General features: G+C 46.6%; 1 protein-coding gene across 3 annotated transcripts in view; it reads right to left on the bottom strand.

The window, feature by feature from the left end:
• Positions 1–26,110, bottom strand: part of gabrb3 (gamma-aminobutyric acid type A receptor subunit beta3) — a 628,623-nt gene that overhangs the window by 49,800 nt on the left and 552,713 nt on the right. For all 3 annotated transcript variants that reach the window (XM_038817632.1, XM_038817635.1, XM_038817634.1), the window contains 2 exons: positions 24,283–24,365; positions 14,407–14,544 (listed from right to left, as the gene is read on the bottom strand). In XM_038817632.1, the coding sequence (XP_038673560.1) occupies positions 14,407–14,544; positions 24,283–24,365 (221 nt within the window). The remainder of the gene's footprint in view (positions 1–14,406; positions 14,545–24,282; positions 24,366–26,110) is intronic.

Genomic DNA, 26,110 nt, shown 5'->3' with positions numbered 1-26,110 from the left:
TATCTATATCCTGTTGTATTCTCTAACAATCTTCATCATTATCCGCAACTCCTGCAATCTTAATATCATCCGCAAACTTGCTAATCAGACCCGCTACATTTTCTTCCAAATCATTTATATATATTACAAAGAGCAGAGGCCCCAGCACTGATCCCTACGGAACACCACTGGTTACAGACCTTCATTCAGAAAAACACGCTTCCACTGCTACCTTCCACTTCCCTTCCACTGTCTTCTATGGCCAGGCCAGTTATGGATCCATCCAGATGGTTCACCCATGACCCCATGCGAGCTAATCTTTTGCACCATCCTGCCATGAGGATGCTTTACTAATGTCCACGTAGACAACATCCACAGCCCTTCCCTCGTCAATCATTTTTGTCACCGCCTCAAAAAATTCAATCAAATTAGTGAGACATGACCGTCCTTGTACAAAACCATGCCATCTGTCGCTAATAAGAACCTTCACTTCTAAATGTGCATAGATATCTCTGAGAATCTTTTCCAACAATTTCACTATCACTGACGTCAAGCTCATTGGCATATAATTATCCAGATTATTCTTGCAACCCTCCTTAAATAACGATACATTGGCTATCCTCCAATCCTCTGGCATCTAACCTGTGTCCAACTAGGACACAAGATTTCTGTCAGAGGCCCAGCGATTTCATCTCTTGTCTCCCTCAGTAATCTGGGATGGATGCCATCTGGCCCTGGAGATTTGTCTACCTTAATGCTTTTTAACACACCTATCACTTCCTCCCTCATAATAGCGACCGGTTCTAAAGTGTTTACACATCCCTCTGAGACACCACTAATCAACGTGTCCCTCTCCTTTGTGAATACCGATGCAAAATACTCATTAAGGACCTCATCTACTTACTCTGGTTCTACACATAGTTCCAACATAATCTCCCTGATCTTGGGTGGGATTCTCTGTCCCGCCTGCCCCATTTTCCAGCGTGGCACCCCCCACCGACAATGGGATTCTACGTTCCCACTGTCGGCCAATGGGGTTTCTCATTGTGGCCACCCCCATTCCCTCGGGAAACCCGCTGGAGTGGGTGTGTTGCCAGTGAAGCGAGGGATCCGGCCGACAGACAATACTGCTGCTTATATTCTATGCCTTGGCTCATAAAGCAAAATATTCCATCTGCCTTCTTATAATGACCTTATTAACCTGCCCAGCTGCCAAGTTGAACTGTAAGTTCTCACACCATCAAATCTTGGAAACTCACCTTTCCCTCCCTGTTACTTGGTCAAAACCCTGGTACTTGCTCCCGAACAGCACCACCGGTGCGGCTACACAAATCAGAATGCAGCAATTCAAGAGGGCAGCTCTCCAAGGAAATTATAGGGTTGGTTATTAAACGTTGGCCTGGGCTAGCTGCATGTTCCAAGATGGTCATTTGACAGAAAGGATTTGTAGCCTCTCTTTGGAGATAAAAATAAAGGGGGGAAGATGTTGGCGTGAATGACATGAACAGCAACCAATCAGAGGAACCTAACTAATTTACAGCGATAATGAACAACAAAATCCAATGCGGTGATTCAAGCTGTGGGCCATGCTTTTCAAGGTACAGCATGAACCAAGGCTTGCCACACTGATCAGTCCCCTTGATTGGCTAAACTCATTACCGTCTAAAGGGTCAAGGGGCAAAGGGCACATGGAAACACCTGGAGGAACTCTCTCCCTAACGGCACAGTGTTTACAATTTATATAAATGACTTGGTTGAAGGGAATAATGGCCTGATTTGGGCTTCTCCCAGGATTCACCTGTGCACCTGGCGCGTTTGCTGAATAACAGCAACAGTATTTATATGACTAGTCCAGTTCGGTTACTGGTCAAAAAATCTCCAAGATGGTAACTGTCCTCATCGAAGCCCTAAATAATTGGCCCCTTCTCCTGAAACAATGCTCCTTGCCAGGCGAAACCATCTCTCAGTATTTATCCTGTCAATCTTTTTCTTTTTTATAAATTAAGGGGCAACTTAGCATGGCCAATCCCACTACCCTGCATATCTTTGATTTGTGGGGTTGAGACCCACGCAGACACGGAGAGAATGTGCAAACTCCGCATGGACAGTGACCCAGGGCCGGGATCGATTCCGGTTCCTCGGCACCATGGGGCAGCAGTGCTAACCACTGCACCATCGTGCTGTCTGTCAACTTCCTTTCTTAATCTCGAATGTTTCAATGAGATCACCTCTCATTCTTCTGTACCCCAGAGAACATAGACCCAATTTATTTGGTGCCTTATCGTAGGAATATTCTTCCTCCCGCGGCCAATCTCATGAACCTTGACTGTACTACCTGCAAGACAAATAAAACCTTTGCCTTTTCCAAGCTTTTGGTTACATGCCCTAATATCTCCTTCAGTGGCTTGGTTTTGAAGTTTATTTAAAATGCTCCCATGAAATGCCTTGGAATGTTTCACTGCATTGCAGACATTATGTAAATGCAAGACGTTATTAACGTTGTTATGGTAAGAAAAGAAAGGGTGGAGTGGCCAGATCATTAAGTCCAGGCCATGAATGTTTGTGGATGGCCTTCCCTTCCAAAGGCAAATTGAGGCCCTTAAGTGGGCAAACAATGTCCACTTAAAGGCCTCATCCCACTGCCACTGTTAGTCAACCAGTGGTGGGCGGGGAACCCCCACGTCGAGACACCAGCAAGTAAACCCTGTCAGGGTTGCTTGCAACCTCTTGATGGTGTTCCTTGTTGAAAGGCAAACCGTGCCTAATTAGGGGACCTGACATCAAGAAGGGTATTTTGCTGAAAGCGAGCCCCCATCCTTTCTAACAACACACAATCCCCTCCTAGCCAGCATATCCTCCACACAACCCCCTTCCAGCCCTCCATTCACCGATGACCTGGGTTCCCCAGCAATCCCAGGCCTCTTTTTGGGTGCTTTGCCGGCCTCTGGTTGATAGGTAGCTCTTGGAGGGAAGCTTTTCTACCCCCTGGGTCCCAAATCAAGGACCAACGCTGGCCAGTGAGAGCCTGATGGGCATTTAATTGTGGTGTTTCAGGACAGGCACTGGTTCTCCAACCAGCAGATGGGATCCCAATTACAAAGATTAATTTCTGCTCAGTTTTAATTGGTTCCATCACATTGGTTCCACACCTGCACATTTGCAGGTTTCCTCTCCCTTCATTGTTGCCGATCACTTCTTCATGACCTCTCCCTCCAGTCTTCGCAAAGGCTGATGGACAAAGGTAAATGAGATGGACTATCTTAGAGCATTATCCCATGGCTTTTGGCATTTCTGTCAACCTATTTTTGCACACCTCTTTAATTTTCCCTACTCTTTAAATTATACAAATGATGTTCATATCCAAATCTGTTCCTAAGTTGTGGAGATCTCCCAAGAAACAGTGAGCATAACATGGTAGAATGTAGCATTCCATTTGAGAGTGAGAAAGATTGGTCAGAAACAACTGTGCAAAGCTTAATTAAGAGTAATTACAAAGGAATGAGGGCAGAGTTGGAGTGGACTGGGAAAGAAGTTTAGCCGAAAAGATGGTTTATCAGCAATGGCAGATATTTCTGAAAATAGCTCAAGGGCTGCATTCTCTGATTTTGGGGCTATGTCTGGAGGATCCGTGGCATTTTACGTGGGAAAAATCGGTGAGACCCCAGCACCGATCCTCCGACCGGTGAGGAGCTAGTAGCCATGCCACGTAAAACGCCCAGCTTTCCCGATATAAATGACCGGAGAATTGCCAAGTCCATGGCTGCACATGCATCTGGTGATGACCTGCAGCAGTCACGCTGCAGCAGTCATGCTGTACAACATGGCGCCAGCCATGCGCGGACCTGACCTGCCAGATAGTGCCGTTCCCCACCAGTCCCCCCACCCCTCGCAGAAGCCCCCCCCCAGCCAGCAGCACAGCACACGCCCGAATGTGGCGGCACTGGACACAGTCCGCAGCTGCCACACCGGGTTCCTGACCACTGAGACCACATGCGCCCCGCGCGGTGGGGAACTCAGTCCATCAGGGGCGGAGCGTCGGGGGAGGGCCTTCAGTAACGTCCTGAGGCCGTCCCAATGGCGTGCGCCATACTCCTCGATGATGCCGTTTTGGAGGAGATGGAGCATCTGAAAACAGGCGCCGCCCCGATTCGGTCATAAAAAGGGATTCTGCGCCCGATCACTGATTACAAATTCGGCGTCGGCAAGTGGAGAATCCCGCCCCATGACTCACAGCAAAGATATATCTAAGTGAGGAAGAAGGACTCGAGGAAGGGGATAACTCAGACATGGTTAATCATGGAAGCATGGGTGGTATTGGACTGGAAGAAATATAATAATAATAATCTTTATTGTCACAAATAGGCTAACATTAACATTGCAATGAAGTTACTGTGAAAAACCCCTAGTCGCCACATTCCAGCACCTGTTTGGGTACACAGAGGGAGAATTCAGAATGTCCAATTCACCGAACAAGCACGTCTTTGGGACTTGTGGGAGAAATCGGAGAACCAGGAAGAAACACATGCAGACCCGGGGAGAACATGCAGACTCCACGCAGACTCCACACAGATAATCGAACCTCGGACCCTGGCGCTGTGAAGCCACAGTGCTACCCACTACATACAATGGGAGAAGATAAACTATGAGGATAAACTAGCAAGTAATATAAAAACGGACACTCAGAGCTTCTTTAAATATATAAAAAGGAATAGATAAGCCAAAGTGAGCATAGGTCCCTTAAAGAATGAGATGGGGGAAATAATAATGGGGAAGCAGGAAATGGCAGTCGAGTTAAATAAATACTTTGCGTTAGTCTTCATGGTGGAAGACACAAATGACATTCCAAAAATACTAAATAATCATGGGGAAAAAGTGGAGGAGGAAATAAATGCAATAACTATCATAAGAGAAAAAGTACGAGGCCAACTAATGGGGCTGAAGGCCAGTAAGACCTCTGGACCTGATGGGTTGCTTCCTAGGATATTAAACAAAGTATCTACAGAGATAGTGGATGCACTGGTAGTAACCTTCCAAGAAGCCATAAATTCTGGAAACGTCCCAGATAGAAGATTGGCTAATAAATAGAAAACAGATTTAACTTTAAAAATAAGGCTGTTCTGGGTGGGAACCTCGCTATCTAACTGCACTTTGGGTTTTTTTGAGCTCCAGCGGGAAGCGCCCCACCAAGGTCGCACTCAGTCACATTTTCTGCACTGAGGACCTCTGCTCAGTGGAGCTCCTCAGTGCAGGAAGAGATCGGGGGGATCATTTTAAAATGGTGTCCTGATCTCCCAATCCCCTGTGCAACCCCCAGACCCCTCAATACCATAACTCACCTATAAGGAGGTCCTCGGGGCCCCCCACACCCCATCTCATATGGGCAGGCATCCCCAGGCTCTATCGTCGGTGTGGGGAAAATGCCAGCTTGGAACCCTGGCAGTACCACCCTGGCAGTGCCCTGCCAACCTGGCAGTGCAAGTGGGCATGCTGGCAGTGATAGGCTGGCAATGGGTGGCATTTCTAGGGTGCCAAGTGGCACTGCTAGGGTTCCAGGCAGGCAGTGCCAAGGCGCTGGGTGGCAGCAACAATGCCAGGGGGCCACCCGGCACAGAGGCCAACCACCCAGGGACCTCCGATCACCTAGGGCACCCCAAAGTGCTGTTCCTCCTGCTCCCTGTTTGTGGGGACCAGTTCCAAATGGTGCCCGACTGTGATCTTCTCAACGAGACCGATAGATGCCGCTTCGCTGTTCGATCTGGCGTCAGCACGGTTAATTGAGTTTTTAACTCACCGAACTGTGCGAGACTGGGTCCCGCCCACTGTAGCCAGGATTGTGACGTTTCATGAGATTTGGTTAAATCATGTGAGGCCTAACGACCATCGGGGATACCAGAAGAGGTCTTTCCCGGGATCAACTGGCAGCGTCCCATTCTGATTACGGCAGGACGTGACAGGTAAATCGTTTCCTGAGTGTTTGGATAGGGCATTTTCAGGATGGCAACCTGTAACTAGCGGAGTGCCACAGGGATCAGTGCTGGGGCCACACTTAGTTGCAATATACAGTAATAATTTGGATGAGGGAAGTGAATGTACTATTGCCATGTTTGCAGATGACACAAACATAGGTGGGAAGTAATGAGTATGACACAACAAGTCTACAGAGGGATATAGTCAGATTAAGTGGGTGGGCAAAATCTTGGCAGATGAATACAATGTTGGAAAATGTGAAGTTATACACTTTGATCGGAATAATAAAGTAGCTGAATATGATTTAAATAGAGAAAGGCAGCAGAAAACGGCAGGACAGAAGGATTTGGAGAGCCTCGTGCATTAATCACCAAAAGCTAGCATGCAAGTTCAGCAAATAAAAGGGAAAGCAAACGGAACGTTGTCCTTTATTTCAAAAGGAATGGCGAATAAGATTAGGAAAAACTTCTGAAAACTCTACAAGGCAATATTAGATCACACTTGAAATACTGTGAACAGTTTTGGTCCCCTTATCTAAGGAATTGGAGGCAGTCCAGAGAAAATTCATGAAGTTGATCCGGGGTATGGAGCGATTTTCTTTAGAGGAAAGGTTGTTTTGGTTGGGCCTGTACTCATTGGAGTTTAGAAGAATGAAAAGCAACCTTATTAGGACATATAGGATTCGCAGGGGGCTTGACAGGGGGGATGCTGAAAGGTTGTTTCCCCTTGTGGGAGAGTCTGGAACCAGAGGACATAACCTCAGAGTAAGGGACACCCCCGGGACAGAGGTGAGGAGACGTTTCTTCTCTCAGAGGGTAATAAATTGTGGAATTCTTTCCCATAGAGGGTTGTAAAGGCTGGGTCACTAAATATGTTCAAAGCTGAGGTAGGCAGATTGTTCACCAGTAAGTGAATCAAGGGTTATGGGGATAAGGCAGGAAAGTGGAGTTGAGAATTATCAGATCAGTCATGATCTGAATGGCGGAACAGAGTAGATGGGCCAAATGGTCTACTTCTGCTCCTACATTCTATGGTTTTATTTATGACAATAAACTAGTGTTCAGGGAGGTGGTAGCATAGTGGTCCAGACCCAAGATAATACTCTGGGGACCCAGGTTCAAATCCCACCACGGCAGATGGTGGAAATTGAATCCAATAAATATCTGGAATTAAAAGTGTAATGATGACCATGAAACCATTGTTCATTGTTGTAAAAAAAAACCCCAGCTGGTTCACCAATGAAGGAAATCTGCATTCCACACCTGTACTCACTAAGTTCCAAAACCACTACAAAGTCTAATAGGAATAAAACCGGACGGTCCACCTGGCATTTACTTTTGCCTTGTGCCGAAATTGGGAGGGCTGTCTCACAGACTAGTCAAGCAACAGCCTGACATAATCATATTTTACAGATAACACCCCAGACACCAGTATGACCATTCCTGGGTATGTCCTGTCCAACTGGCGGGTCAGACTCAGCAGGGGTGGCGGCACATGTGGTATACAGTCGGGTAGGAATTGCCCTGGGAGTCCTCAACATCGCCTTTGGAGCCCATGACGTCTCATGGCTTCAGGTCAAACATGGGCAAGAAAAATTCCTGCTGATTACCACGTACCATCCACCGTCAGCTGATGAATCAGTCCTCCTCCATGTTGGAGGAAGCACTGAGGGTGGAAAGGGCATAGAACGTAACCTGGGGTAGGGGACTTCAATGTCCATCACCCCAAGAGTGTAGCACCACGATGGACCGAGCTGGCTGACTCTTAAAGGACATAACTGTGAGACTGGATCTGTGACAGGTGGTGGGGGAACCAACAAGAGGGTAAAATATAATAGACCTCACCCTCACTAACCTGTCTGTCGCAGATGCATCTGTTCATGTCTTCAATCAATTTGGTTCACCCCAAGTGATATCAGAAAATGTCTGAAGGCACTGGATACTACAAAGGCTATGGACCCTAATAATATTCTGGCACAGGACTGAAGACTTATGCTCCTAGCCAATCTGTTCCAGTACAGGCACAACACTGGCATCTACCTGGGAAAGTGGAAAATTTCCTCGGTATATCCCGTACATAAAAAACAGAACAATTCTAACCTGGCCAATTACTGCCCTGTCATCTTCTCAATCATCAGCATAGTGATGGAAGGGATGATCAACAGAGCTATCAAGTGGCACATACTTAGAAATAACCTGTTCACTAACGCTCAGTTTTGGGTCTGCCAGGGTCACTCAGCTTCTGACCTCAAAAGGGCTGAACCCTAGAGGATAAGTGAGAGTGACTACCCTTGACATCAAGGCAGCATTTGATTGAGTATGACATCAAGGAGCCCTACCAAAACTGGAGTCAATGGGAATCAGGGGCAAACTCTCCACTGGTTGGAGTCATACCTGGCACAAAGGAAGATAGTTGTGCTTGTTGGAGATCAGTCATCTGAGTCTGGGACATCACTGCAGGAGTTCCTCAGGGTAGTGTACCCGGCCCAGCCATTTCCAGCTGCTTCATCAATGGCCATCCTTTCAACATAAGGTTAGATGTGGGGATGTTCACAATGAACAGCACCATTCGTGGCTCCTCAGGTACTGAAGCAGTCAATGCAGCAAGACCTGGGCAATATCCAGGTTTGGGCAAAGAAGTGACAAGTAACATTCATGCCACACAAGTGACAGGCAATGACCATCTCCAATAAGAGATAATCAACCCATCGCCGCTTGACATTCAATGGCATTAACATTACTAAATCCCCCACTATCAATATCCTGAAGGTTACCATTTACCAGAAACTGAACTGGATTAGCCATATAAATACTGTGGCTATAAGAGCAGGTCAGAGGTTCAGAGTCCTGCCGCGAGGAACTCGTCTCCTGACTCCCCAAAGCCTGTCCAGCACCTCCAAGGCACGTCAGGAGTGTGCTGGAGTACTCTCCGCTTGCCTGGATGAGTGCAGCTCCAACAGCACTCAAGAAGCTCGACACCATCCAGAACAAAGCAACTTGCTTGTTTGGCACCCCTTCCACAAACATTCACTCCCTCAACCATCGACGAACGATGGCAGCCATGTGTACCATCTACAAGATGCACTGCAGGATCTCACTAAGGCTCCTTAGGCAGCACCTTCCAAACCCACAACCGCTACCATCTAGAAGGACAAGGTCAGCAGACACATGGGAACACCATTACCAGCCAGTTCCTCCAAGTCACACACTATCATGCCTTGGAAATATATTGCTCTTCCTTCACTGTTGCTGGGTCAGAATTCTGGAACTCCCTCGCTAATAGCACAGTGGGTGTACCTACACCACATGAAATGTCATCAAGAGAGCCTCGGTACTTTCGTAGTTTACTCTGAAATGGCCTTTGCTCCTGCCAGGGGTGACATCAGAATCCAATGATATTGTAGGTCAGTGAAACATTCTCCTTCAGAATTTCTTCCTATTTTATTTGATTTAGGCTGACATACCATTAGTAATTGAATAAACAGCACGAGTGGTGGTCCCATTGCCAGTGCCCCCTTTAAGCACAGTGGGTATACCCACACCACACAGACTGCATAGGTTCAAGAAGGCAGCTCCCCACCACCTTCTCAAGAGCAATTAGGGAAGGGCAAAAAATGCTGGCTTCGCCAACAATGCCCACACTGTATAAAAAGTGAATTTTAAAGCATGTCTGCAGGTTGCACAGTTCCTTTTTTGTGAATCTTGTACCTGTATCCAAACCATTGAAATCAGATTGCACCTATGTCTGAAATCTAGCTTCATAACAAGTCAAATCCTTTCACTAAGTAATATAATTGCAACAAATATAGAAAGATTGGGAAGCTAAAAAGACACTGATCCTGAACTTTGTTTCAACAAACTGAAATCTTAAAGGGGGCTCTGACAATGGGACCACCACTCTTGCTGTTTATTCAATTACCAACGATACGTTAACCTCAACCAAAACAAAATAGCGAGAAATTCTGAAGGAGAACCTTTCACTGAACTGCAAAATCATTGGATCCTGATGTCCCCTCTGGCAGGCCCAGAATTTGGAGGCAAGCCAGCTGCGGCTGTGTCTTCCCGTCCCTCCCCTCTGCCTGACCTCCCTTATTGCTAGCAGCACGTCTGCAGTGCTGGGGGGGGGGTTTATGTGACAGATTAACTGCTGCGTCCATGCCGATACCTGACCCTGGATGAGCACACCTGAGCCCAGGGGCAATGGTCATTAAAGAGGAAAATATTAAAGTGCCGATGCCCTCTTGATGACATTTCACATCACCCTCTGGTAATTTCCCAAATCCAGATGCAATACAGGTGGGTCAACTAAGTCAAACAATGTAAATGAGAAGAGGCTGATGTTTGAGCGGATACAAGTATGACAAGAACAAAGAAAAGATATAAAGAATGCGGAGCAGCTCTTTAATCAGTACTTACACAAGTAGGTACTTGGTGATTTAATTTTGCAATTTTGTTCAGATCAGACGAACAATTAGCTGTGCATAGAACTAGACAGTCTTACAGATATAGGTTCATCCAGTCGTGGCTCTGGTTAAACATTCTTAGTATCTGCTCAAACATCCGTGTGCTGACCCGAACTAATTCACATTGTGGAGTGAGAATCTCTGTCCAGGGTCTGGCTTTGGAAGCCGCCAGAGGATGATCTGAAACTTCATCAAGAGGTGATCGATAAATTTAAGGGAGATATGGTGACTTAAAGTTAAGTAACTGGTATACACATGAAGATAACAATAACGCTGCTGTTTCTAATGTACTGTCTGCCTTTGCAAAGGTTGTTTAGGTAGCAAACAAGCCTGGCAAAATCCCACGGCTGGCACTGGAAACCAAGTTTGATGGCCAGAGACTCGGAGGTGCAGTCCTGCAGCGAGCAAAGTGGAGATGTTGCAGAATGAGGTGAGAGCCACAAAGTTAGCTTTGTGTCCTCGAAGAGGTATAGAGGGGAACTGGGGATACACAATGACAATACCAGACAATGGAGGAAAGACTGAGTAGACTAGGGCTCTTTCCTCTCAAAAAGAGAAGGCTGATGGGTTACTTGATTGAGGTCTTTGAAATCATGAAAATATCTTCTTGGTGTAGACATGGAGAAGGTGTTTCCATTTGTTAGGAAGACCAAATCCTGGGGCTTAAACATAAGATTATCACAAATAGATTTTATAGGGCATTCAGTAGTAATGTCTCTGCGTAGAGAACACTGAAAACGTGGAATTTGTTGCCATATGGAGTAGTTGAGGCAACGAGAATAAATGCATTTAACGGGAAGCTAGATAAGCGCAAGATGGAGAAGGGAATAGAAGGATACTCTGATAGGGTTAAAAGAGGGATGGGAGGGGGCGGGTGGGAGGTTCCTGTAGAGCATAAATGCCAGATTGGACTGAATGTCTTGCTTCTGTGCAGCAAGCTCCATGTCATAACAGGGTTTCTCTCTGGTGTAAAGCATTGCAAAATGACTGAAATGTGCATGAAGGAAGACTTGAAGATATGGACCAGTTACTGTCACTGGCAGTGTCAACTCAATGGTGCATGTTAGCTGCGGGTGCCATAGAATCAGAACAGAAGGAGGCCATTCGAACCATCGCGTCTGCAGACACTCCAAAATAGCACCCCACCCAGGCCCACTCCCCCTCCCTATCCCCGCAGCACAGTAACCCCACCTAAACCTTTTTGACACGAAGGGGCAATTAGCATGACCAATCCACCTAACCTGCACATCTTTAGACTGTGGAGGAAACCGCAGCACCCGGAGGAAACCCACGCAGACACTGGGGGAAAGTGCAAACTCCACAGTCACCCGAGGCCATCTGGGTTGTATTCTCATCTTGAATCTGTGTACCTTGCTTCACATTGTCAGGTAAATGTACCACTGTGCCTCTGGAGCAGATTGACATGATGTGCAGCTCCACCTTTCTCTTCTCTTCCCTCACTTTCATGGAAAGGGGGGATTATCACGAGGAACACCACAGTACCGATTACTGAGAAATCAGCGGAAATTGCCAATGCCAAGACACTTGACATGAAGGCTCCTGATCAGTTTAAGGGCACACGACAAAGAAAATAAAAGATCAAGAAATAAAGGTTCAAGGATATCCTGACAAACTGCTACAAATCATACCGAAGGAGTCTTTATGTGCACTTATGTAACGGCATACTCATGGAGGCTTTGGAATCCCAAGGCTGAACTTTATGGAAGAACTCTTTTGAGGCTGATGGCCCCTAGCACAATCACAAATTTGGAATTTGGGTGGTGGGGGATGCATTTCGCACAGCTATACAGATTTCAAGAGTGCCAAACTGGAAGAAGTTATATAATGTCACTGGGAGAAAATATTAATGAACCCCAAACAAACAGCCGGGATGAAGTCTATTCAGAAGATTGGATGGGTTGTTAAGCAGGTGAAAATTTGGCAGAATGGTTATTCACTGATTTTTCCCAACTAAAAAAATGAGTGAATTGTCCGATAATTAGGCAGCTAAATTTCAACATTATATCGGAGTGAGGGGCTGCACACTTAAAAGAGAGATGAGGAGAAATTTCTTCTCAGAGGAAATTTCTTTCTGGCTGAGAAAGACAGTGAGGGTTTCGAGGGTTATGGGGATAAGGCAGGATAGTGGAGTTGAGGATTATCACATCAGATCAGCCATGATCTCATTTAACGACAGAGCAGACGTAACGGGCCGAATGGCCTACTTCACTCCTATATCTTATGGTCTAACATCCCTCCCTGCTCCTGCTGCCTTCAACTGATTTTCTGGGCGGGCAGCAAATGTTGCCACCTGAAGCTGGCATATTCTTTAAATGTGAAGAATGGGTCCTATGTTGTCTTTGGGCCCTGGATGCTAGACCAGGTAAGGGCGGCAGATTTCCTTCCCTAAAGTACATTAGTGAAGCAGATGGGCTTTTACAACAATTAATGATCGTTTAGTGGTCACTGAGACTAGATTTATCAATTGAATTCAAATCCACCAGCTGCTGTAGGTGGTGAGACTTGAACCCATGTCCCCAGCGCATTAGCTGTGGCCCGTGGATTTCTAGTCCAATGACTTTACCACCAAGCCACCAATTCCCCCAGATATGTTTTATTTATTTTTCTTTGCAGCTCCAGGGGGAAGAGGAGCTCTCATTGACTGTTAATGGGCCTTGAGGTTAAAATCATCCCCGATCACACATTGTCACAAGTGAGCAGGAATCAAATTAAACCCACTGACAGTTAAAAATCATATTCTTTTTTTAAAAAAATGTTTTAAATTAATTTAGTGTACCCAATTCATTTTTTTTTTTCATTTAAGGAGCAAGTTAGCATGTTCAATCAACCTACCTTGCACATCTTTGGGTTGTGGGGGCGAAACCCACGCAAACACGGGGAGAATGTGCAAACTCCACACGGACAGTGACCCAGAGCCGGGATCGAACCTGGGATCCCGGCACTGTGAGGCAGCAGGGGTAACCCACTGCGCCACCGTGCTGCCGTAAAATTCATGTAATTTGTTAACTCTCTAGTCGTGAAGTTGAGGAAAACTTTAGAAATTGGAAATTTTGGATATTTGAAATATGGCAATGGGCCAGATTTACTGAAGACTCCACTTTGTGTTTTTTTTTGGGGGGGGGGGGGGGGACGGACTACCTGTCCCACCGTTGTCAAGGGAATTTCCCCTTGACAGCACGCCTCGTCGCCAGGAAACCCGTGCGCCGGCGTGGCTGCGGAATTTCCTGCCTGCGTGAACAGCTGGTAAATCCCACCCAATGTGTGTTACAGAACCACCTTTGTTTGGTATTAATGAAAGCATTATAAGTTAAACATTTACACTGATTGAAAATAAATGTGCTAAATGGCTGACTGAACTTTAAAGTTACGACCAGCTCTTTTGAATGCGTTTCATCATGAGTCAGTCGAAGGCCCTGCACTACATCCTCAAGGCCAACTTCAAGAATAGATGCCAACCCCGACAATGACACCCACATTTCGTAATGTGCATATTAATGAAGGAGAATGAAGCAGGAACTGAAACATCTGTAAACTTTGATGAAGTATGTGGCTATATCAGGCAATTAAGCGATGGGCAATAAATGTTGGCCTGCCCAGTGACGCTCATATTTTGTAAATGAATTCGAAAATATATTTTATCCTTATAAAGCGAGGTGTCAGGAATCATCCTGATGGAATGCAGAGAGGAAACTTGGGCATGGAGGATCTCACAGCGATAACTAAGGCTGCCTGATTTCAATCTATTGTCAAAGATTTGGCAATAAAGACGCATAACCTTCGTGTTCCCCATCTCAATTTTCCATGAAAAGCACAGATGGCCTCTCCAGCCGCCAGGATATTCCATCCATGCAACAGTCAGTGGAGTTCTGAACGGTTTGCCACATTTTATGGCCATCCCCCCGCCGTGAGGGGGCCCTAAAATTCTGCTCACGAACCCTGAAAGTCAGAAGTCATCACCATAATGAAGCCAGACTTGCCTGTAGCAAACACAACGTTGCGGGACACCAGCCTGTACTCCACAATGGAAAATTGCGGCAATTCAATCTTATGCACTCCAGTCACGGCGTCTTCCCCACCTCTCCAGTAGAACTGAATGTCATCCGTTGTGTATCCATCTGGAAGTGAAAGCAAGGCTGGCATTACTCGGATATGTCACACTTTCCATACACCCCATGCAGATTCATCCTTTAAGTACACCTTGAATTTTTTAGCGCTCACCAAACATCTGAGTACTGGGAATTGGAGCACTTCCAATGATTGTACAATCAGTCAAAGTATCAAAAATTTTAAGATCAGACGCAGCGCCAGCTAAAAGATCCTCCACTCTGCTTCACCGCTGTTCATGAATCTCAACCTCCTAAAGGTGAAAAGTTCCAATAACCCAACAGCTATTTTTAAGGGCTCTCAGAGAAGGATTGGTTATTTAATGCCAATTTGTGCCAAGTTTGTATGGTATGGCTCTCAGAGAAGGATTGGCTATTGAATGCCAATTTGTGCCAAGTTTGTATGGTGAACCTACAGTGAAAAATAATTGGATGCACACCATCCAACATGATCATGCATTCCATCCCTAAAACAGAAAGAACTTTCAGCTAATCTGTATTTGATGGGTTTACAGTGCTCAAAGAACATTTGCATCTCATATGGCCAGTGTCAGAGGGGACTGATACCTATGTGGCAACAGAACAGAATCGAAAATTATTCGATGCTTCTGCAGTTTAATGTAAGTCTAAAACCCCACGAAAAGGATACAGAGGGCGAAATTCTCCGCCCCCCACGACGGGTGGGAGAATAGCGGGAGGGCCTTCACGACATTTTTGCCGCCCTCCTGCTATTCTCCCCCCTCCCCGCCGAAGTCCCGACCCGAATCGCTGCCGCCGTTTTTTTTACGGCCGGCAGCGATTCTCAGCTGTTAGATGGGCCGAAGTCCCAGCCCTTTCCGCCGTTTTTACGAACGGCAAACACACCTGGTCTTGCCGTTCGTAAAAACGGCGTCACAAACTCGCTATTAATAACCATGGCACCGATTGGCACGGCCGTACCACGGCCGTGCCAAGGGTGCCATGGGCCCGCGATCGGTGGGCACCGATCGCGGGCAGCGGGCCCGATGCCCGCGCACTACTTGTCCTTCCGCCGCCCCGCAGTATCCATTCGCGGGGCGGCTGAGGGGCAACCCGGCCCGCGCATGCGCGGGTTTCGCGCAAAAACGCGATGACGTCACCCGCGCATGCGCGGGTTGGAGTCTTCCAAACTGCGCATGCGCGGCTGACGTCATATGACGCGTCAGCCGGCGCTAACTCCGGCAAGCGGGCTTAACGATTTTCGTTAAGCCCGTCTTGCCGGAGCCTACGGCGTCGGGCTGCTAGCCCCGACCGGGGACCAGAATCGGTCCCCCGTCGGGAAGGGGCGCGCTGCCGTAAAACCCGCCCGGGTTTTACGGCAGCTTTACGATTTCTCCCGTTTTGGGAGAATCTCGCCCAGAAGCTCTGGAGAAAGTGCAAATACAATTTAATAATAAAATTAATTTTTATTGTCACAAGTAGGCTTACATTAACACCGCAATGAAGTTACTGTGAAAAACTCCTAGTCGCCATATACCGGTGCCTGTTCCCGTACACAGAGGGAGAATTCAGTATGTCAAAATTACCGAATAACACGTCTTTCTGGATTTGTGGATGGAAACCGGAGCACCCGGGCGAAACCCACGCAGACACGGGGAGAATGTGCAGACTCCACACAGACAGTATCCCAAGCCAGGAATCGGACCTGGAACCCTGGTTTTGTGAATCCATTGTGCGAACCACTTATGCTAATATGCTGCCCGACAAGGATGTTATGAAAACTGAAAGATTAGAACTATTGGGAAAGACTAATTTGGTTGCAGCTTGAAAAGGAAAGAATTAGCAGAAGGTCGATAAAATTATGAAACCATGGTTGATGTAGAGATAATGTGCCAAATTTTAACTCACTCAAAGCCTTGCACAGAGTTAAAATTGGGCCCAACATTTCCACTTGTGGAAGAATCTAAAGCTAGAATTAATGAGCATAAGATACGGCCAAATAAATCCTTTTTACAGTCCTAGTCTTCAGAACTTTCTTCTCTTTCTGTTAGAATTCCTCTTTCCACCAACCAGTCCCTGAACCACAGGGTCTCTGCTGTAATGCTCTCCGCACACTGCTACAATTAAATCTGGTTAAGCAGAAGGGGTTGATTCCCCCTTCAATTTGACCTTTATCTTAGTTAAAGCCTTCCTTCCTCACCTTGGCACATTCCATTAGTATTTAGTCAACATGACCTTGGGGGAAGGAGGAGGCAACACATGTATGTGAATTAGCACCCCAAAACCAGAGGCATAATGCATGGATACTGCAGATTTCTCACTGACTTAAACTAACCAGTATGGACTTCTGTGCACTGACTTCCTTCTCTTTCTTTAGTGGGACTTGAATGAAATTGCTCAGCTTGAAGTTAATTTTCTTCTCTCACTTGTTTCATGGTATCAAAAGGAAATCACAAATGAAGAGCTTTCTTTTTGGCATTTCCTCCTGCACGCAACCCAATAAAAACAGGACCTCCCCAGTAATCCCACAACAATGCTTTGTAAAAGTTTACATAGAGGTTTGGACGTTTCACGTGCAATTGGATGAATTTGTTAGTCACAATCTCAGGTTTTCATTGGTCCTCACGCTGGCCCCTGAAGGTAGTTTCCAACCAATGAAAATGTACATGGTTTAAAAAACATGCTCTGCCGGGAGTTCGATCGAAAAAGAAGTATTTCACGGTTAAAATGAATTGTAAAAGGTTAAAATTTGTAGAGTGGGTAGACAAGAATCCAACTTGAATGAACTAGAACAAAATAGTCAGAAAGATAATATGGAAAACTTATAATAATAATCTCTTATTGTCACAAGTATGAAGTTACTGTGAAAAGCCCCTAGTCGCCACATTCCAGCGCCTGTTCGGGTAAGTCGGGAAGGGAATTGAACCTGCGCTGCTGGCCTTATTCTGCATTACAAACCAGCTGTCTAGCCCATTGAGCTAAATTTTATATTACGTTGGAAGGGACTACACAAGCACAGGTAAAGTGTGGAATTTTCCTTGTCCATGGTAGGGAGTTAGGGAGTGTAGGGCACCACAATATGATAGGGATATGCATCACGAGAGGCAGCTGACCACTTCCTACTGCCATTTTGCCAGCGTTGGGAACCTTAATGGCACAATAATCTGTCAGGTAGCCAACAAGCTATTTAATGTCTCTGTTAAGGGCCACCCGCAGTCCCTGAGTGCATTATACCCGCATCAGGGGGCCTGGAGGCATAAGGAGAGATTGTCAGGCAGATTTTGGAAGCTTTCCAGTGGGTTCCAAGGGGCCTGAGGTGAAGCTCTCTGTATTTGGCACTCCATGGCTCACGGAAGTGCCCCGCTGGCAACAACCAAGGGTCCGGCAGTGCACCATGACACTCCCTCCACAGCCTGATCACTGGGGCATGCCTGCCTGTTGCCAACTTCCCTCCCCAAAACCAAGCTGCTCTTCCAGAGTGTCTGGGCATTAAGCCACCCTCATCCTGTTGCTGCAGCCTCAGCGCTAGACACTTAGCAGTGGCACTGCTCAGCTGCTGGCCCCCTCATTAGGATGGAAGTTCTATGGGGCAATTCACCCTCCTCAATGCAGGGCAGCCCAGCAATGGCCTATTAATTGGCCAGTGGCAGAAAAATGCTGCAACAAGGGGGCCTGTTGTTTGTCAGTGTGGTGCCAGCTGTCACTTTCGATCCTGGCAGCAAATCACCCAGTTCCTCAGAAATATTTGGTCAGATATATTTTTTCACATAAAGGTCAGTTTTCACTAATTGATTTGATAGATTGGAGTTTATTTCTTTCTGACAATTTTCCTACTCCGACTCTTTTTGTTTGAAGGTGTCAGTTCCTGGCTGGGATCAGTCTCTTCCACGTGGACATTGCTCTGAACAGTGAGTCTGCAAATGGTTCCCTTATCATAGATTATCATAGAATTTACAGTGCAGAAGGAGGCCATTCGGCCCATCGAGTCTGCACCGGCTCTTGGAAAGAGCACCCTATCCAAGGTCAACATATCCACCCTATCCCTATAACCCAGTAACCCCACCCAACACTAAGGGCAATTAGTGTCAATAAATTGTCAATAAATACCGGAGCCTGGGCAACCTTAATTGCACTTGTAGTTGGAGTAACCAGAGATAGCAATCGGATGTGGGTCCCACAGCCAGTTTTCACCTGCATCATTCAAGAGTGCTGAAGACTTGTAAGAGGCCAGCAACACACTGCTTGACTCAGTACACACTGGAACATTAGAACCTGTGATTTTGCTATAGTCTGTGTGCATCAGCAACTCATGGAACGAGCTTGTGAAGCTGTTGAGGAAGTTTGCTTAAGATTACAATTGCAGTAATGAAGCTGTTCCTGGTGCTGGGGTTGACGGGCACTGGAGTCCTTGTAACTCCAGCCAAAAAGCTGCGGGAAGCCCACCCAGGAGAAGAATGGCTGATTGTGTGTTCCGTCAGAACTGAAGTGGGGTGGTGGTGGTGGTGGGGTGGGGGGGGGGGGGGGGGGGGGGGGGGGGGGGGATGGGGAAGAAGAGAGGTGGCGGGCCAGGTTCCAGGGGTAGGGCTAGGTGTTGGGGCTGATGAACCGGGCGGGGAGGCGGAACTTGGTTGGACTCACACCTTGCAGTGGGAATGCCAGAAGCCCACAATGCTGGGTGGTTGGCATGGGCCTCTCCCGCCACCAGTTAAATCCTGATGGCGGCATTTTGAGGCCCTTAAAGGTTTTTTAAAAATTCAGACACGGGATGTGGGACCCGCTGGTTAGGCCAACATTTATTGCCCATCCCTAGTTGCCCTTCAAAAGGAGTTGGTGAGCCGCCTTCGTGAACCGCTGAAATAGAGGAATCAATTGGCGGATGGGCCAGCCCAACGGCCCACTCCTGACTGCTGGCATAATTGCGGTGGGGATGGAGCAACCCTCACCCCACCCTCTGCCAGCCACATCCCCTCCACTCCCCCACCACCCGCTTTTCACTTAAATCTTCCTCTATTGTTTGTGCACACATGAATGAAACATATATAACGTCCTGGGCTGAAACAATGGACTAAATGGCCCAGGCATCTTGACAAACTGCTTTTGCACTAGGCTGAAAACTCCTGATTATTAAGTAGGTCTCTGCACAAGCCCGCGGGGTCCAGCAGCATGTGAAGTCATGCGTAATAAAGCGCACGGAGAACAAATTGCATCCCAGTGTTTCCTTCATTCAGGCTGAATCTGATTAAAATTTAAGCATTATTCGTCCCATGTTGTAGATAAGCATCAGACTGCTGCCTAATCAAACTGAAATGATGAAGCATTTAATGCTTTCTGACTCCCGGCTGCAGTTTTCCCATGTGGAGACACAAACACACGCCAAAACATTAAAGAAAGAAATAATGTTTTAAAAAAAACAATCTACCCTCTATTTAAAATGTTAAATTACATTATGAATTGTAGAACATAGAACATAGAACTGTACAGCACAGCACATTCCCTTCGGCCCACGATGAAGTATCGAACTAGTCTGAAAGTAAGATCAAATCAACCTACTCCCAATCATTCTAGTGCACTCCGTATGCCTATCCAATAACCGCTTGAAGGTTCCTGAAGTGTCCGACTCCACTACCATAGCTGGGAGCGCGTTCCACGCCTCAACCACTCTCTGAGTAAAGAACCTCCCTTGGACATCCCTCCTATATCTTCCACCATGAACCTTATAGTTATGCCCCCTTGTAACAGCTACATCCACCTGATGAAAAAGTTGCTGAACATCCACACTATTTATCCCTCTCATCATCTTATACACCTCAATTAAGTCACCTCTCATCCTCCTTCGCTCCAATGAGAAAAGCCCTAGCTCCCTCAACCTTTCCTCATAAGACCTACCCTCCAATCCAGACAGCATCCTGGTAAATCTCCTTTGCACCCTTTCCAATGCTTCCACATCCTTCCTATGAGGTGACCAGAACTGTACATAATACTCCAAAAATGATCTAACCAAGGTCTTGTACAGTTGCAGCATAACCTCACGGCTCTTAAACTCAATCCCCTGTTAATAAATGCTAACACACTATAGGCTTTCTTCATGGCTCTATCCACTTGGGTGGCAACTTTCAGAGATCTATGGACATGAACTTCGAGATCTCTCTGCTCCTCCACATTCTTCAGAACTCTGCCGTTAACCCTGTAACCGCATTTAAATTTGTCCTACCAAAATGAATCACCTCACAGTTATCAGGGTTAAACTCCATCTGCCACTTTTCAGCCCAGCTCTGCATCCTATCAATGTCTCTTTGCAGCCTACGACAGCCCTCCACATTATCCACTACTCCACCAATCTTGGTGTCATCAGCAAATTTACTAACCCAACCTTCAACTCCATCATCCAAGTCATTGATAAAAATCACAAATAGCAGAGGACCCAGCACTGATCCTTGTGGTACACCTCTGGTGACTGGGCTCCAGGATGAAAATTTACCATCTACCACCACCCTCTGTCTTCTATGTGATAGCCAGTTACTGATCCAATCAGCCAAATTTCCCTCTATGCCATGCCTCCTTACTTTCTGCATGAGCCGACCATGGGGCACCTTATCAAACACCTTACTAAAATCCACGTATACAACATCAACTGTTCTACCCTCATCTATGTACTTAGTTACCTCCTCAAAGAATACAATCAAACTTGTGAGGCAAGACTTACCCCTCACAAATCCGTGCTGACTATCCTGGATTAAGCTGCATCTTTCCAAATGATCATAAATCCTATCCCTCAGGACCCTTTCCAATAATTTACCCATGACCGAAGTGAGACCAACCGGCCTATAATTCCCAGGGTTATACCTATTCCCTTTCTTGAACAAGGGGACAACATTCGCCTCTCTCTAATCTTCTGGCACTATTCCTGTAGACAGAGGCTCTGCAATCTCATCCCTCGCCTCCCAAAGAATCCTAGGATATATCCCATCAGGCCCAGGGGACTTATCTATCCTCAGGCTTCTCAAAATTTATAACACATCTTCCTTCCGAATATCTACTTCATGCAGCCTACCAGCCTGTATCGCACTATCCTCCTCAACAATATGGCCCCTCTGCTTTGTGAACACTGAAGAAAAGTATTCATTTAGGGCCTCTCCTACATCTTCAGACTCCATGCACACGTTCGCACTACTGTCCTTGACCGTCCCTAACTTCACCTTGGTCATTCTTTTATTCCTCACATAAGTGTAAAAAGTCTGGGGGTTTTGCTTGATCCTACCCGCCAAGGACTTCTCATGCCCCCTCCTAGCTCTCCTAAGCCCTTTCTTGAGTTCCATCCCAGCTATCTTGTATCCCTCAAGTGCCCTAACCGAACGTTGTTTTCTCATCCTTACATAAGCCCGCTTCTTCCTCTTGATAAGACATTCAACCTCTTTTGTAAACCATGGTTCCCTCACTCGACCATTTCCTCCCTGCCTGTCAGGGACGTACATATCAAGGACATGCAGCATTTTCTCCTTGAACAAGCTCCCCATCTCAATTGTGCCCATCCCTGACAGTTTCTGTTTCCATCTTATGCTCCCCAATTCTTGCCTAATTGCATTGTAATTACCCTTCCCCCAGTTACAAACCTTGCCCTGCCATATGTTCCTAGCCATCTCCATTGCTATAATGAAAGTCACCGAATTGTGGTCACTATCTTCAAAGTGCTCTCCCACAATCAAATCTAACACTTGTTCTGGTTCATTACCTAGTACCAAATCCAATGTGGTCCCGCCTCTTGTTGGTCTATCCACATATTGTGTGAGGAAACCCTCCTGCACACACTGGATAAAAACAGCCCCATCAAAACTATTCGAATTACAATGGTTCCAATCAACATTTGGAAAGTTAAAGTCACCCATGACAACCACCCTGTGACCACTGCACCTATCCAAAATCTGCATTGCAATCTTTTCCTCCACATCTCTGTTACTGTTTGGGGGCTTATAGAAAACTCTGAACAAAGTGATCGCTCCTTTTCTATTTCTAACTTCAGCCCACACTACCTCAGTGGCCAGATCCTCCTCAAACTGCCTTTCTGCAGCCATTATACTATACTTGATGAACAATGCTACTCGTCCACCTCTTTTACCATCTTCCCTAATCTCACTGAAACATCTAAACTCCGGAACCTCCAACAACCATTCCTGCCCCTGTTCTATCCACGTCTCCGTAATAGCCACAACATTGTAGTCCCAGGTACCAATCCATGCTTCAAGCTCATCAACCTTATTCCTGATGCTCCTCGCATTGAAGTAGACACACATCAAACCACTTTCATGCCTGCAGGTCCACTCTTGTGACCTTGGTACCTTCCTCAGTACTGCACTACCCTCAACTTCCTGAACTTCAGTAATGCTATCTCCTGGATAACAAATCAGTTTCCCATCCCCCTGCCAAATTAGTTTAAACCACCCCTAAGAGCTGTAGCAAAGTTCCCTCCCAGGATATTGGTGCCTCTCTGGTTCAGGTGTAACCTGTCCTGTTGCACAGGTCCCACCTTCCCCAGAATGTGCTCCAATTCTCCAAGTAACTGAAACCCTCCCTCCTACACCATCCCTGTAGCCACGTGTTTAAGTGCACTCTCTCCCTGTTCCTCACCTTGCTAGCACGTGACACTGCCAGAGATGACAACACGGTCTGTCCTGGCTCTCGGCTTTCACCCTAGCTCCCTGAATTCCTGTTTTACATCCCCGTCCCTTATCCTACCTATGTCGTTGGTACCGATGTGTACCACGACTTGTGGCAGCTCCCCCTCCCCCTTAAGGATCCTGAAAACACGATCAGAGACATCAAGAACCTTGGCACCCGGGAGGCAAAACACCAACCGTGAGCCTCTATTGCTGCCACAGAATCGCCTGTCTGTACCTCTAACTGCAGGGTCTCCAATAACTAATGCTGTCCTGCTCTCCTCCTTGCCTTCTGAGCCACAGGGGCAGACTCAGTGCCAGAAACCTGGTCATTGTGGCTTACCTCTGGTAGGTCCCCCCCCCCCCAACAGTATCCAAATTGGTATATCAGTTATTGAGCGGAACAACCGCAAGGGATCCCTGAACTGACTGCTTCTTCCCCCTCCTTTTAAATGTCACCCAGCTACCTTAATTCTTAGGAGTAACTACATCCCTGTAGGTTCTATCTATAACCGACTCTGCCTCCCGAATGATCCTCAGTTCATCCAGCTCCAGCTCCAGTTCCCTAACACGGTCTTTGAGGAGCTGGAGATGGGTACACTTCCCGCAGGTGAACTCAGCAGGGCCACTGACAGTGTCCCTCACCTCGAACATCCTGCAGGAGGAACGTTGCACTGCCCTCCCTGCCATCCCTTCCATTTATCCACTTTACAATTACAGAGAGAAAAAAAAAGCTTACCTGATTTTCACACTTCCCACGGGTTAGAGGTGGTGGAAGGGTGGAGAGAGGAAAAGGAAAGAAAAGCTTACCTCACCAACTCACCACACAGTCTTTTTTTATTGGTTAGAGGAGGAGGATGGGTGGGAGACACTACCTGTGTAGTGTCTCGGGTTTAGCCACTGCCTGAAATATATTAGTTCTAGAAATTCACCCGACAGCAGCTTTCCACAATTCACTCCCCGCAACAGCCAATCAGCATCGCCGCTCTGCTGCCCTCTGCAGGATCTATGCAGGATTGTAATGGATCTATTTTCTGGGGCTTGGAGACGGGGAAGGGGAGAGGGTTGAATGCTTGGTCAGACTAATGCTAGTGGGTGAGGATTTGGAGCCTCAGGGACAGTTTCTCCTGAGAGTACTCACAGCTTTCTATTTCCAGCGTGCAGTTTTGTTCATCCAGCGGGTACCTCCGCAGATCCATCATACATGCAGCGGTTGTTGTGATTCTGCATCAAAACAAAGAAAGAAAAGGTCACCATGGCAGCTGCTTTTTATTCCCAACCACGGTGCATGCATCTGTTAACAAGGCAGGGTATTAATTCCTCTTAATTCTGGTCATTGCTCCTCTGAACTTTGCTCCCCACAGAGTTCCCAGGGTGCTCTCTGGCCTCCTTGCATTCTCACCTTGTTGAAATCGGGAAAACAACCTACATTTGAATAGTGCCTTTACCGTCGTCAACCGCGCCCTAAGCGCTTTACGGGAGCCTGAGCAAACAAAATGTGAAACCTGTCACATGGTCAGGAGAATAGCAAAGAACTTGATCTAAAAAGTCGGTTTTAAGGTTTTAAGGTTTAAACGAGGGACGAGAGGTAGAGCGCTTTAAGGGGGAAATTCCAGAGCTTAGTTTCTAGTTAGGTGAAGACACGGTCGCCAATTGTACAACGATTAAAATCGGGAATGGCAAATGTCCAGAATTAGCAGATCAGACCAACAGAACGTAAGGAATAGAAGTGGAAGGGCGAGCTCAGACTGCCATTCATTGTAATCACTAACGATCTTCTGCCTCAACATTCCCTGTATGCCAGAGACAAAGAGACACGTCTACCTCAGCCTTAAATATACTGAATGATGGAGCATCCACAAACCTCTGGGCTAGACAATTCCGATGACTCCCAGCCCTTTCAGTGAAGAAGATTCTCCTAGTTTCTGTCCGGTACGATTAGCACCTCCCCTGTCCCGAGACCGTGCTCCTTTGTTTTAGATTTCCCAGCCAGGGGACAAATTAAATCTCAGCGTCTACCTTGTCAAGCACCCTCAAAATCTTAAATGTTTAAATGGATCATTCCTCATTCTCCCAAACCTAGAGAATACAGACCCACTTTATTCAACCTCTCATCGTAGGACAATCCTCCCAAGAAGCAATCGAGTAAACCTTGGCTACAGCTGGAACTTATAGGAACTAACATATCCCCTTATTAATCAAGAACCTATCCATCTCTGTTTTAAAGACACTCAGTGATTTGGCCTCCACAGCCTTCTGCGGCAAAGAGTTTCACTGATTCACCACCCTCTGGCTGAAGAAATTCCTCCTCATCTCTGCTTTAAAGGATCGTCCCTTTAGTGTGAGATCGTGTCCTCTATTTCTAGTTTTTCCGACATGTGGTAACATCCTCTCCATGTCCACTCTATCCAGGCCTCTCAGGATCCTGTAAGTTTCAGTAAGATCCCCCCCATCATTCTAAACTCCAACGAGTACAGACCCAGAGTCCTAAACCATTCCTCATATGGCAAGTTCTTCATTCCAGGGATCATTTTTGTGAACTTCCTCTGGACCCTTTCCAAGGCCAGCACATTCTTCCTTAGATATGGGGTCAAAACTGCTCACAATACTCCAAATGGGGTCTGACCAGAGCATGATACAACCTTAGAAGTACATCCCTGCTCTTGTATTCCAGCCCTCTCGACATTCCTTCCTTATATATGGACTGCACTCAGTACCGCAAATGTGGTCTCACAAAAGCCTGGTCCAATTATAGCAAGGCCTTTTTTGCATTCTTGTAATACCTTGCAACAAAGGACAACATGTAATTGGCCTTCTTAATTGCTTGTTGTACATATCCGTTAACTTTCTGTGTTCCTTGCATGTGTCTACCCAATTCTTTCTGACCACCAACATAGACAAGTTTCATAGCTTTGTAAAAGTATGTGGCCTTTGTGTTCTGACTACCATGGTGAATAAGCTCAGACACC

This window comes from Scyliorhinus canicula, chromosome 14 (genome assembly GCF_902713615.1).
Source record: "Scyliorhinus canicula chromosome 14, sScyCan1.1, whole genome shotgun sequence".
In the NCBI taxonomy this organism is placed as follows: Eukaryota; Metazoa; Chordata; class Chondrichthyes; order Carcharhiniformes; family Scyliorhinidae; genus Scyliorhinus; species Scyliorhinus canicula.
Note: the sequence above shows the minus strand (reverse complement) of the source record. Positions and strands in the feature narration are given on the sequence as shown.